General features: G+C 39.6%; 1 protein-coding gene across 1 annotated transcript in view; it reads left to right on the forward strand.

Moving 5' to 3' along the window:
* Window positions 1–10,318: 10,318 nt before the first annotated feature.
* Window positions 10,319–14,838, forward strand: part of plxnc1 (plexin C1) — a 45,036-nt gene continuing 40,516 nt past the window's right edge. The window contains exons 1-4 of the mRNA XM_053685641.1: window positions 10,319–11,480; window positions 13,226–13,354; window positions 13,814–13,948; window positions 14,266–14,366. Coding sequence (XP_053541616.1) covers window positions 10,563–11,480; window positions 13,226–13,354; window positions 13,814–13,948; window positions 14,266–14,366 — 1,283 coding nt within the window. The 5' untranslated portion in view covers window positions 10,319–10,562. The remainder of the gene's footprint in view (window positions 11,481–13,225; window positions 13,355–13,813; window positions 13,949–14,265; window positions 14,367–14,838) is intronic.

Consider the following 14,838-nt stretch of genomic DNA (forward strand, 5'->3'; position numbering starts at 1 on the left):
TTTACTCTTCCAAGGACAATCAGCATCTCCATGATTATATCTGATCTCCTCTCCAGGTGTTATGTCTCTTAAAGCAAAAAGGCACAAATGGGGCTTTCCTTTCATGATGATTCTCTTCATTTTGCAGTTGGGGTTAACGTGGTCATCACTAACCGGTCTTCCACGAGTGCCATCATCCCTTGCAGCATCAATACTGAATTTGAACAAAACAGAAGACATTTATTTAGTTAAATTAGAAATAGTAGTGAACTAAAGAATGACTACTGCGCATCAGAAACGCAGCACTGCGCATCAGAAACGCAGCACTGCGCATCAGAATCGCAGCACTGCGCATCAGAATCGCAGCACAGTGCCACTTAAAGTCCTGAACTGCTGTGCTGCATTTCTGATGCGCAGTTCACCAGAATCACGCTTCGGACGAAATACACATTTAACAAAACAAAACAAACAAACAAACAAACAAAAAACACTAAAAAGGCAGATAATAAAAGCTATTAAAATCGTTTTTCTGATAACGGACAATATTATTGTTAAACACGATTCAGAACCGAGGTGAATCACAGACTATACTGTAAGCAGGTCTTTAAATATGGCGTCGGCGCTACATTTATAAATATATCAAATATATATGCGCACTCACGTTCAGATTTTTCCGTGCCAGATGAACTCGAATATAAATCCTTTCAAGTTGCTGTGGTAAATTCGTTGTCTTCTTTTGTCTTCAGAGAGTCAATTAGGTCTCTGTATTCCAGCATGACTCACAAACTATTCAACTCCACAGGTGCCTCATTAAACTGAGATATTCAACAACATACTACCTCATTGGCTCAAAGCTCCAGTGATTGCTTGCTGTTTCAACCATTCAAAGTTCATCAAGTTCTTCTGTGTCAACCAATCGGAGTTCAGCATTGCTGTACTACGTAATCAAGTGTGCGAGCGCAATTGTTTTTACGGTCTTTGGCCAGAGGGGGCCTTTACACACTTGACGCCCCCATACACACACACTTTATCAAGTAAATATCAATGTTGAGGACTAATGAGATTTTTGGTGGAGAAGTTCAACTTGATAAAATAAACATGCTGCAACGCTTAGTATTGTGGGGACTCGATTTTAGGTCCCCACAATCAAAAATGTCCCAATCTTATTGGTGTGTAATCAGGCCGATGTCCACACACACACACACACACACACACACACACACACACACACACACACACACACACACACACACACACACACACACACACACACACCACGACTTGCTTGTCGTGGCAATCATCATCATTCTCATAATGATCAACAGCACCAACAGCCTCTGCCCTGTCCTGTCCTAGAGACCAAAATAAAATCCGGGTAATCAACAAAAAACAGGAAATTACTGAATATAAAAATCAGGCACTCTTGTAGCAGAGCAATGCTAGAGGATCTACTGAGCCAGAACAAGCTAACACTACAGCTCATTCTTCCTCACTGCTCATATGCCCCACTGTATACAACAAACTACCACTATGGGCATAACAGAGACCATTACCTGTGTGTCCATTACCTGAAGCCTCTCTGGAATTGAACACAAGAGGAACCAAGACCCAGGCGCATGATTCCCAATGTGTCTGGGGTGAAGTTATTGATCTGAAAATCTTTACAGCTGCCAAGAACCTCTCCCTTAATACTGGAACAAACACAAACTTTTCAAAGGATCTGAATTACTGTTTATTTCTGCATTATTAAGTGCTTTGTTTATTATTCCTGCACAAATTAAGCACAACAAACTAGATTTTTAAAGCTTGTTTTGAATGCATTTTGTTCAACAGCCCCCAAAATTAATGAAACCACAATATAATTTTTATGAAGCATTCTCTATGCATACATAATACTGTGTTTTCCCCTTATTCTAGCCAGTGGAGTTAAATATTGAAATAAATATTGTTTAGCCTGACTCTTTTTGCTTCTACTGCTTGTCCAGTGAAATGGATCCCATGTCCAGCAGAATTCCCTACCTAAAGTCAACAAATTAATGCCTTGCAGCTGGTCTTTACCTGAGGAGCGGATACTTTTGCTTTTCATGTGCCTCTGCAGGATTCAGAGACTCAAGAGGCAGCCGAACAATCTTCATTGGCTGAAGGAACATAGCAGGGGTAAGATGCAAACATAAACCCAAGACTTGAGAACAAGTACTTTTCATCATGTGCATAATGATATGTTACATAATGATATGATACATGTTACTTATAAGTGCCTTATTAAAGGTATGTGTGAACAATACCAGGTTAACGTGTGAGAACCAGCAAAACTGACCTAAGCTGCACATTTTCTCATCTTGCGATGCATACGTGCACACACACACACACACACACACACACACACACACACACACACACACACACACACACACACACACACACACACCTTCTGGATACAGACCAGCACAGAATATATTATACCTGAATATATAAAGAATATATAAAGAATATATAAAGATGATGCACAAGAAAGCCCACAAACTGTTTGCTGAAGACAAGCAGACTAAGGACATGGATTACTGGAACCATGTCCTGTGGTCTGATGAGACTAAGATAAACTTATTTGGTTCAGATGGTGTCAAACGTGTGTGGCGGCAACCAGGTGAGGAGTACTCAGACAAGTGTGTCTTGCCTACAGTCAAGCATGATGGTGGGAGTGTCATGGTCTGGGGCTGCACGAGTGCTGCCGGCACTGGGGAGCTACAGTTCATTGAGGGAACCATGAAGGCCAACATGTGCTCTGACATACTGAAGCAGAGCATGATCCCCTCCCTTCGAAGAGTGGGCCGCAGGGCAGTATTCCAGTATGATAACGACCCCAAACACACCTCCATGATGACCACTGCCTTGCTAAAGAAGCTGAGGGTGAAGGTGATGGACTAAACCCTATTGAGCATCTGTGGGGCATCCTCAAACGAAGGTGGAGGAGCACAAGTTCTCTAACATCCACCAGCTCCGTGATGTCATCATGGAGGAGTGGAAGAGGACTCCCATTGGCAACCTGTGAAGCTCTGGTGAACTCCATGCCCAAGAGGGTTAAGGCAGTGCTGGAAAATAATGGTGGCCACACAAAATATTGACACTTTGGGCCCAATTTGGACATTTTCACTTAGGGGTGTACTCACTTTTGTTGCCAGCCGTTTAGACATTAATGGCTGTGTGTTGAGTTATTTTGAGGGGACAGCAAATTTACACTGTTACACAAGCTGTACACTCACTAATTTACATTGTAGCAAAGTGTCATTTCTTCAGTGTTGTCATATGAAAAGATCCATCCATCCATCCATCTTCAACCGCTTACACCTTTTCAGGGTCACGGGGAACCTGGAGCCTATCCCAGGGAGCATCAGGCACAAGGCGGGGTACACCCTGGACAGGGTGCCAGTCCATCACAGGGCACACAATCACACACACATTCACACACCATGGACACTTCAGACACGCCAATCAGCCTACCATGCATGTCTTTGGACTGGGGGAGGAAACCAGAGTACCCGGAGGAAACCCTTGCAGAACGGGGAGAACATGCGAACTCCGCACACACAAAGCCACGGGAATCGAACCCAGACCCTGGCGGTGTGAGGCGAACATGCTAAAGTCGAAGTGGGGGTGTGAGGTGAAGTGTTTCGTCGCCGCGAGATTGTCGAGGGTGTTCTAGGGGTTTCCCAAGTAACGGGATCCCGTCTTGCCGTCAGGAAAAGCCACGGGTGCAGCCAGGGTGCGGGGTCTTCGCTCGCGTTGGGATTGTCGGTAAAACACACAGCAAAGGTTATCGCATGCACACTGAGAGCCTCCTCTCCCTTGTGAGTGTAGTATCGCCCTTTTTATACTCTCCCGTCGCCTGCTGGATGGTGGAATTTTTCCGTGCCGCCCGCAATTCAGCAGCCGTGTGTGTGTCGGCGGCCCCGTCCCGCCGCCACGCGTTTTCCGGCTGTCCAGAGCACTGGTGGTGCTGAAGCGGAGCTGTCTCCTCAGCACCCCAGCGGCAGTCGCAGGAGGAGCGATCTTTTTTTCTTGTGCGTCGGCCGCACTATATAGTCCAGCAATCGCCTAAAATCACTAAATCGCCTAAATTCATGGTACAAAATATGTTATGGTCTGATTATTCTAATTCTGCAAGATATATTCATACCATTATTTCAAAAGGTATGTTTAATGCAAAAAAGCACATCAATAAAAGAACACCATACCCGTGGTGAAGCTTGGTGGTGGCACCATCATGCTTTATGGATTTTCTTCAGCCAGAACTGGGGCTTTTATCAGGGTGGAAGGAATCATGAATAGCTACAAATACGGGGTGATTTTAGTGCAAAAAAATTCAGTCATCTGCATTGTATTTCAGATTCCCCCAAAAAGAGATACTTACTTGCAATATAATCTCACTTATATGCTTGCCTTACGAACTTTAGCTAATGCTCAGTAATGAGTACCCCTTCTTACCTTATCAGGCGGAGTCCGGGACCTCTTGGCTCAGAACCTTCTGTGTAGGAAGCCGGTCTTGTGGAGCAGGAAGAAAATAATAAAAGAAAGAACGAGAAAATTGCCTATGACTCAATCAGGAGTTGTTACTAGTTATTTGAAGTGTATTCAAATCACCCACGATGAGGCTTTGGTTTATTGGTTCAAAATAACAATATTTAACATAGGCGTCTCATCACTCGAATGATGGTGCGTACATAAGAGTCTCATCACTCTGTTGATAATTGAGAGTAAATACATTTACATAAGTATGTAGTATATAGGATATAGGAACATACAGATACTTTCACAGAAGCATCTCATCACTGGGATGATAAATGCCTAAGTTAGGCATACATGAAGACATAAAAACATGAGCGTCTCATCACAAGAATGATAGATGCATAAGTTAGGCAAACATCACATACAAAGATGGAAGCGGCCTCATCACAAGGAAGATAAATGCATTATGTTAGGCACACTTAAAGACAGACAGACAGACAGACATGACAGGTTTACAGCCCCTTAGGGCTTGAGTGGCACAAGAGCAAAACCACGGCATAAATTTTCACCTCGCAAGTTCCATTCAGCTATATATACTCTTCAGACAGCCATTAAAACAGGAAGTAGTCTCCTAATATGGGTATGAGAGCTAAGTCACTTATTCAACAGTCATATTATTCAGAGCCTGAATGGTATCTTATACACAGAGTGTATGTTTATTTCTCTTCTTATATTATATAACATATATCTGGCTTGATCAACATGGTGTAGGCAGAAACTCATTTGATTAAGAGCTTTATGCAGCTGTTGTTTTAATATTCTTATCTGTTCATGCGTCCATTCGCTGGATTCAATCTCACTGTCCACTTGTTGGGGAGATATTCCAGAGAGCCGAGGCCCATATCTCTCGGCAAGCTGCCGTGAGGGGAGACCAGGTTTCGGAAATGTTTGTGTAGTGCTCCTCTTGAACTCCCGGTAGAGTGTAGGATGCTTTTGGGTACAGTAGGTTTGCCGGTAGTGCCGCTTTCTCTCTGAGCTCCTTTTCTTCTTATCCTCTCTCAATTTTTCTGCTTTCTCGTTCCATACCTTTTTGTATGATTAATGCATTTTAGATTATACAGCATAATTAAACAGCATATACACATCACAATTAAACAGCATACATTTGTACCACAGAATCATTTATTCAATCTTTCCTTGTGCCTTTATGGTGACCTTAGGGAATAGCCATGATCATGTTCAATTATTTAAATATTCTTCTACGAATCCCTGATTGGCCTCGAGTTCCTCAGCTAGTAGTTGCAGAGATTCCATTACTGCTTGTAAGCTGAAGATTAAAAGGAATTTCACCTTTCAGCACAACAATAACCCAAAGCATACATCCAAATCAAGGAATGGCTTAACCAAAAGATTAAGTGTTATTGAATAGCCTAGCCAGAGCCCAGACCTGAATACAACTGGAAATCTTTGGGGTGACCTGAAGAGGGCTGTGCACATGAGATGCCCTCATAATTTGACAAGAGTTAGAATGCTTTTGCAAAGAAGAATGGCTCAATTTAAAAGTCAAGACGTCCCAAACTGACCCTTACCCAAAAAGATTAAATGCCATGATAAAAATCTAAAGGTGCTTCAATTAAGTATTAGTTTACAGGTGTGCACGGCTACGCAACCAGGATATTGTACATTTTAAAAATATATATATACTGTACCTAAATGATTGCTTTTCACTTTAATTAATAGGTTAAAATTTCACAATAAAGGTAGAAAATGATCTGAATGATTCATCATGGTTTCTTTTTTTTTTTTTTTTTACATCACACAACCTGCCATTTTAACAGGGGTGTGTAGACTTTATATCCACTTTAGCTGGCTAGCTTGTTGCTAACAATGGATGAAGGTATAAAGGCATCTATGGTTTTCCCCACTTTGTAGCGCTATCACATGGAGGTAGAACACTATGTAATTCTGAGCTCTGACTTCCCACTTAGGAGGTAAGTCAAAAACATTAGCATTAGCTCTTGTCATTTATCAAGAAGGTACTCTGGACTTCAGTTCCCATCAGCCACTGCACTCTACTAGATCAATGTCACATAACCACCTGCACCTGAATCACGTTTTTGTTAACGAGCATGCTTATATATAGCCACTGTTTGCACTGCTTCCTTGTCTTATGTTTGCCTTATGTTACCGTTGTCCATGTTACTGTGTTTTGGTTCTGTTAGCCTATGTTTAGTCCTTGCCACAGTGTTTTGGATTAGTCATAGTATCTTTTGTGTTTTGTTGGTTTATTTAATAAAACGTTTAAAATCTGCGATTTCCTCCACAACCATCTTTGAGACATGACAGCTCTGAATTAACACTGAGACAGAGGCATGGGTTGACACTAAAGCAGCAGTCACATTTCTTCAGAAACCACTGCAAATATGGGTGGCAACCGTATCTATCATATGCCAATGTTAAAATATGCCATCTGTTCCTGTATGCAGTGTCACCACATTCCAGGCAACTTCTCTTTTGATGTTGATTTTATACAGTTGTGCTCATAAATTTATATACCCCTGTCAGAATCTGCAAAATATTAAATGTTTTTAAATAAGCGAGATCATTAAATTGCATTAATTTTTTTATTTATTGCTGCCCTGAATAAGTGTTTTCACATAACAGATCTTTACATATAGTCCACTAGACACAATGATAACTGAATTTGCACAAATGAACCAGTTCAAAAGTTTATATGATTTTCAGTTCCATCTTTTCACACTGAGGACAACTGAGGGACTCGTACACAACTGTTACAAAAGGTGAAAACATTCACTGATGAAGGCAGCACGATGCATTAAGAGACAGAGGGGTGTAAACTTTTGAACAGGATGAACAGTGTAAATTATTATTGTTTTCTCTTCTGGGAAACATAAATATCTTAGGCCTATGTAGCTTCTGAAGGGCAGCACTAAATATAATATAATATAAAATAAGATCTTTAAACAAAATAATAATTTAAACCAATCATCCTGTTCAAAATTTTACACCCCAAAAGTTTACAGGTCTTCAACAAATAAATTCATGTTTGTTAATTTACTTTGATATTTTGAGTCCCTTAAATATATTAGTTGTATATAATATACATTAGTTGTTAAAACACACTTTTAACAATTAAATGTCGAACATATTATATTGAGTAATCTAGACAAAGCTTTTAAGTCATGTGCATTTTTGGAATTCTAATGAGGTTATTCTTACTTATAACGGTCAACATTAGATTTGGTTGATGCAATTTGGGGGAAACACATTTTGGAGGCGGAGTTTGTGAATCAAGTGATCATGGCTGTATTTTGATGCTGCAATTTTGAAGAGTTTGAGGCCTTTTGGAACTTTCGAAACACTGCACGAGGCAGTTCTCATACCATACATGTCTGAGGTCTATCATGTGGGTGATTGGAGGGCGCGAAGGATACAGTCAGTACATTTACATGGACAACAATAATCCGATATTAAGACGATACTCTGATTAAGAAACTAGGATGTAAACAGCGATTATTGATGACCTTAACCCGACTAAAGTCATACTCGAAGTAAACACAAATGGAATTAAGACGTGTGGAGTATTCCTATTTTAGTCGCATTATTGAAGTGCATTATAGATATGTATACACCTTAATCACAATATTAACGTTGTGTGGGAATTTTCATGACAAGACACGTACACACACAGCAGTGCTCAACCATTTGTCAACAAAGAAGAGAGCACGGCTGCATCTGTAACCGAGTATTTACCTGCTACTTTATATAATAGATGCAAAACATGTATTTTCACTACTATAGAGTAGGTAAGTACGCGATTTCGGACGCAACCCACGGCTTCAAGCAGTCGTCTATTTGCATGTACAGCACGACAAATAATTAACCGCACTCTAAGCTTTCATAAAATTAAAAACGAAACACCCAAAACTGTATACGGTACTGATCAGGAGAGGGGTACAAAAGAAAATCAAAAACATTATACATAACATAGAACACCATAAAGGCCAATGAACAACGAAGACGAACTGTATGTCAATATGTGAAATTCTGGAGGGAACATCAGACGGCGTGGTGTGGGGACGTAATGACGTGTGTCGTTAATCTATCTATTTTCTATAACATGTAAAATGGGAACATGAAAGGAATATTCTAAAAGCGACTCATGTGAACACCTTAATCACAATATTGTCTTATTCAGAATAAGGTCAATAATTAGATTGCTATTGTCCATGTAAACGTAGGCAGTGATGCATCCTTCAAAATTCGCCAAATGAAGGCCACGACACAAAGGATCCATGGATCCTTCAAATTGAGGCATCCTTCGATGGCGCTTGACGACGTGGCAGCTGAGATATACAGCCTTACTAGGACGCAGCCTTCAGTGTGAGAAACAACTTTCTTCACATGAACTTGCATTTCCGGTCTCAAGCATTGGCATACATATGAATGGAAGTGAATGGAACGAAAAGTGAGACACAGGCTAACACTAAGGCGGAGACACGGGCTTCTTTGTGCGTTTTTTTTTTTAATTCTTTTTTCATAGCAGTTCTGCACTTGCATCCTGTCACCCTGGGTTCCGTTATGACAGACCTCTGACAAGGTCAGCGCCACCTATCGTGCAGGCATGAATTAGCTGAAGGCTAATGTGTGGGCTAATAACACGCTCAGTGTGAAAGGGCGTTAACGCTGAGGAGGAGACCGACGTAAAAGTGGGGAGAAACACTTCAAAAGGCGATTTCTTCTGAAAGGAGATCAGAAAGAATCTGTGTGTTAATACTTTGCCACACTGTGACAGTGTGTGTTTTAATGTGTCAGGTCCACTACACAGAGAATAGATGTGTTTCACAGCTTTAAAAAAATGTATTATATAGATATATTCCAATTACAGTAACTTACTCCTATTAGTTACTGTGATCAATTGATAAAAATAATTTACTGTAATTAATAAGTTCGTCACAGAAATCACCCACGATGCGATGCATATTGCAGTTAAATAGTGTATAATTATATATACAGTAATTTACTGGCCATTTTTACAGTTGTTTACCATACAAACTACAGTAAGGGTTAACAGTGTGTATTGAGTGTTAGAAATGAGAGTGCTGAAGTTCAGAATTAAGTCAATATTAGAGAGTGAAGTAGCTAGAAAAATGTGAAGATCAAGAGAATTGCAGAATGAAGAGGTGCTAATGGATGATAAGATGCACTGTTTCAGTAAGGGAACATCATTGAATTTGTGATCAATGTCCAGGCCACTAGTGCAGAGTGTATGCCCATGAATATGATCAGGGAAGTTCACATATTGATGCAAATCAAAACACTACTGTACAGGCACAGGCTGGTGTGGAGAATCCATATGAACATTTAGATCCTCAAACTGGAGAATTATTACAACAGATGGTTCAAGCTATAGTGTGATTAGTTCATTAAACTCAGAGAAAAAGATTTGTAAGGACTTGGGTGGTGGATATATCAGAATAATTAAAACTGGATCAGTGCAAACAGTGGCGGCTCGTCCACAGGGGCAGTGGTGCAGAGTCCCACCATTTATACCAGGTGTTCATCAAATGTTAATATTCATAAAGTCCTCATTCACAACTCCATACAGACTAACGGAGAGCATTTCCACTGCAAATTATTCAGTTTATCTGCTATTCTAATATACCTGAATTCACCCAGTCCCCTTTGTGTGTGAATAACACCACTGGGGCGCAGCACTAAACCATGAACAATCCCGTTTTAATCTAAAAGTTTCATATCAGTGAAAAAATAAATCTAAATTACCTGATGGTACTGAAGGTGCCGAAGTTGATCAGTGAACAACAATGCGGTCAGATAACCATCTTTATCTAGCCTATAAATAAAAAAGCGATTGACACATTACAGCTGTGCATTTTAACAGCTGTGCAGCTTTCAGCTGGTGACAGGATGTGTTGCAAACATTCTTTACGCGGAAGCCGTCACTTTTATTCACTTTCAGTGAGCAGACACAGGCTCCAGACTTCATCTGTCTAAAAGGCTGAAGGCTCCGGGATTCAGCCCCCACGTGTACGGACACCATGAGGACTGTTTTACTCGGGATATTTATTCTCTTTAAAGGAGCAATTTGCATGTCTGAGTACAACTTTAACGAGGTGATCAGACACTTTGCTGTGGGAAACGGTAAGGTGTTTGTTGTTACCGACTCTCAGCTCCACCAAATGCGGCACGATCTCGAAGTGGAGAAGATTAAAGTCATATCAAACACCACGCACCAGAACGCAGTGAACATCTTGTTGCCTTTCGAGGCGAACGGAACTCTGATCACATGCGGCACTTTGAACTGCGGACACTGCGAGGTCCTGGATATAAATGATATAACACGAACTATCTACATGGAGAACTTGCCGGTTGGACCGCTTGTGAACGAATCATCCGTTGCGTTCCTTGTCGATTATCCAGGCGACAGTAAAGGCACATACCTGTTGGTGGGGAGAGAGAATAATGATGAAAAGAAAACGTGTACCAATGCCGGTGTGGCATTGTACAACACTCTCTACACTCAGTATGGTGATATTTTTTCTAAATCAGACTCTACTACAACTGAAGCCTACATTAAGATTCCTGGTGTTGAGTGGGTAGATGGTTTCCAGGTATCTTCACAGTTTCAGTCCTACCTCTTCGCCAACATTAATTTAACCAGCAAAACAAAAAAAGTGGTTTTCTTTAAGATGGATAACAACCAGAAAAAAACAGAAATGACGAGATCTCTGAAAGTTGCAACTTTACGCTGCTGTGATGACCAACTTCGCCAGAAACTTGTGTCCTCTGCCTTTATCTCGTCGGAGTCTTCTCGTTTATGGATGGGAATATTCACTGCAGAGCGTCCAGACCACCCTGAGAACACTGTGTTGGCTATTTACAACATTACTGCCAGCAGACCAGTGAATCCTCCTGAAGAAATCAGATGCAGTCCAGACTGTCCCAGATCAACACAGGTTTGAAACACTTAGATAGTTGCTCTAAAACTTAAAACATTTTAACGTAGACCTATTTATAATCTCCATGCAAGCAACATATATATGTTATATAGGTTATATATGTTATTACCAGGGTTGGGAGGGTTACTTTAAAAATGTATTTCATAACACTTACAAATTACTTCATAAAAAATGTCATCAGTAACTTAATCCAAGTATCACAATATGAAAGTAATGTAATCTGATTATTTTTGGATTACTTCAAGGCCACATATGTAAATAAAGTCAAGTGAAAAACAATATGATCTAAAATACTTTTATTTGAGCTTAAAACATGTTCAATGTTTGAATTTGTTTTAAATAAATAAATTAATAAAAGATTATTGTCCCTGATGCGGGCCACGTCTTCGTTTTCAGAAGTCTTTGTTTTGGTCTGTTTACACTGAAACCCGGAGTTTTCAAACTAAACGTTTCCAAAAGTCTCCGTTTGAGCGCCGAGTGTAGACACGCAACCATAACAATTATGCGTTTTAAAAATAAAAAGCACTGGTGTAAACAGGGACTAAGTCCCGCCTTCTTGCACACTGATTGGTCGATTATAAAAGACTTGTGCACTGATTGGTTGATTATAAAAGCCCTGCACACCGATTGGTCAATTATAAAATACTTGCACACCGATTGGTTGATTATAAAAGACTTGTACACCGATTGGACGATTATAAAAGACTTGCACACTGATTGGTCAATTATAAAAGACTTGCACACTGATCTGGCAGATTCCTGCTTCTCAACCATTATCCTACTCTCAGAGAGTGAAGGTGAAGCACTGTTGTGTACAGTGTTAAACAGTTGCTTGACAATGACAACAAATGAAGCTGTCTTCAGTTGAAACAACACCCATGACCATATAAGGTCATCTTAATTTCATGTAATCACATTACTCGTATCACATGGCCATTCAAATGTGTACATGGTGGTAGAATGTTCACTCATGGCATCTGATATTTTATTTTCTTCCATGGACATTCAAAAGAATTTAGGAAATTATATATATTTATGTGATGCTAATAGTGTGTTTTTTTTTTCAGTGTATTAAAATCTGCATTCATAGTAACTCTGTTTTGAATGCTATTAAAACACGGGGGGGGGGGGGGGGGGGGAGAAAAAAAGTGTCCTCTTTTTGAAAAATCAGAATTTGGTCACCCTAACTTTTGTGATGTAATGTTACTGGCATCAGGGACAGTGATCTTTTAATTATTTATTTATTTATTTTCTTAAAACTAATCCAAACACTGAACATGTTTTTAAGCTCTAAATAAAAGTATTTTAGATCATATTGTTTTCTCTTGACTTTATTTGCATATGTGGCCTTGAAGTAATCCAAAAATAATCAGATTACATTACTTTCATATTGTGATACTTGGATTACGTTACTGATGACATTATTATGAAGTATTTTGTAAGTGTAATGGAATACATTTTTAAAGTAACCCTCCCAACTCCGTATATATTGTGTTATGTCAAAAGATTAATTTCTTTGGTTTTAAATGAAAAAAAAAAATCCTGATAGTATTCCTTAAAAAAAATTTTTTTAATAAAATGTGCCTGTAATCTGATTAATTTGTTTTCTGACATAACTGTAACGGATTACAGTTACCATTTTTTTTTTTTTTTTTGTATCCTGATTACGTAATGCCGTTACATGTACTCCGTTACTCCCCAAGCCTGGTTTCTACTGATAACCATTTGTGTTGTTCCTGTAGAATAACGAGGCTGTTGTAGATCCCCTTGCTGTGGTATTCAAACACAATTCAATGACATCTGTGGAAGTGAAAAGTAAAGGGTCTTGGACTGTGCTGTACATCGGAACTGCAAATGGCCAACTGATAAAGGTCTGATTCTCTCTCTCGCGCGCTCTCTCTCTCTCTCTCTCTCTCTCTCTCTCTCTCTCTCTCTCTCTCTCTATTTCATGTTAAATGGTACACCCAAACCCTGTACACACAGTCAGCCAGACAACACTTGCAGACTATTATTGTGCGAGCACATGTATTAGATATGTTTTTGAAGATTGAAGACAATGCAAAAAGAATGTTTCTTATGTTATGTACAACAATAGTATATTTATAAACACAGTGAAGACAGCACACTTTTTCTTTTTCTTCATGTATTGTTATTATTATTAATTCTAATACAAGTTTGCCTATGTCTACATCTATCTACTATGATATGTACACACTTTTCCTCTCTATATGAGAAGCTGGTGAATAAATCTTTACAGTGGCTGTGAAGGCCATGCATTGTGTTGAAACTCCACATAATGATTCCAAGCCTTGTTTTGTGTCATATGACAGCTTGTACTGGACACAGATTACAGGTCTGGCTGTGCAAAAGTACTATACAGATCTGATGATGACAGGATGGTGTTTCCCAGAATGTACTTTGACCCAGTGGATCATAATTACATCTACATAGCTTTGAGAAATCAGGTGAGTTTTAGCTGGTCGGAAGTTAAAGCTGTGCCTGCACACATGGATTTTTAGGATGAAATTGAGACAAGTGACCAACTCTATTCATTATTTATGCCAAATGATTTAAGAGGCAGTGCTCAAAGTTAAGAATCAGCCAGTTCACTTCAGCAGTTTAAACAAATGGTTAACTCCTAATAGCAATAAGACAAATAATAGCAATTAATGCCATAGCTTAATAGTGTGTGTGTGTGTGTGTGTGTGTGTGTGTGTGTGTGTGTGTGTGTGTGTGTGTGTGTGTGTGTGTGTGTGTGTGTGTGTGTGTGTCTATTTTGTAGATTAAACGTGTTGCAGTGACTCAGTGTGGTATGTATGGCACTTTAAGAGACTGCATTGGCAGCATGGACCCTTTCTGTGGATGGTGTGGGGTCACAAAAAGGTAACCTTCTAACCAACTCTTTTACATCTCTCACTAATGAAATGTTTATGTTCATTGTTCAGTTCTATATTCAGTTCATTAACTCTTCCAGCAACCAATGCCTTTTTTTCAGCTTTCTTTCATTAGTTAGCTCTTACTGCCTTATATGCTCGTGCATCACCAACCTGATGCAGTGAAATTGTCTGTAGTAACAGCACATATCTGACAGAATGAAATACACTCACTGTCCACTTTATTAGGAACATCTGTACATTCATGCAGTTATTACACAAACTGCGCAGTTCATTTTTAAAATTATTTACAGCATATATTATGTGCTGTACAAGATTTCAAACACTCCATCAGCAATAAACAGAACGAGTCACTTCATTTTGTTGCTGTCGTTTTTCTTAGCTACTTCCTGGTGCTTTTTTAATTAGCACAACAGACACCAGAAAATTGTTCTCACCAGCATGGAACTACACATTGTAGC

This window comes from Ictalurus punctatus, chromosome 14, assembly GCF_001660625.3.
Source record: "Ictalurus punctatus breed USDA103 chromosome 14, Coco_2.0, whole genome shotgun sequence".
In the NCBI taxonomy this organism is placed as follows: Eukaryota; Metazoa; Chordata; class Actinopteri; order Siluriformes; family Ictaluridae; genus Ictalurus; species Ictalurus punctatus.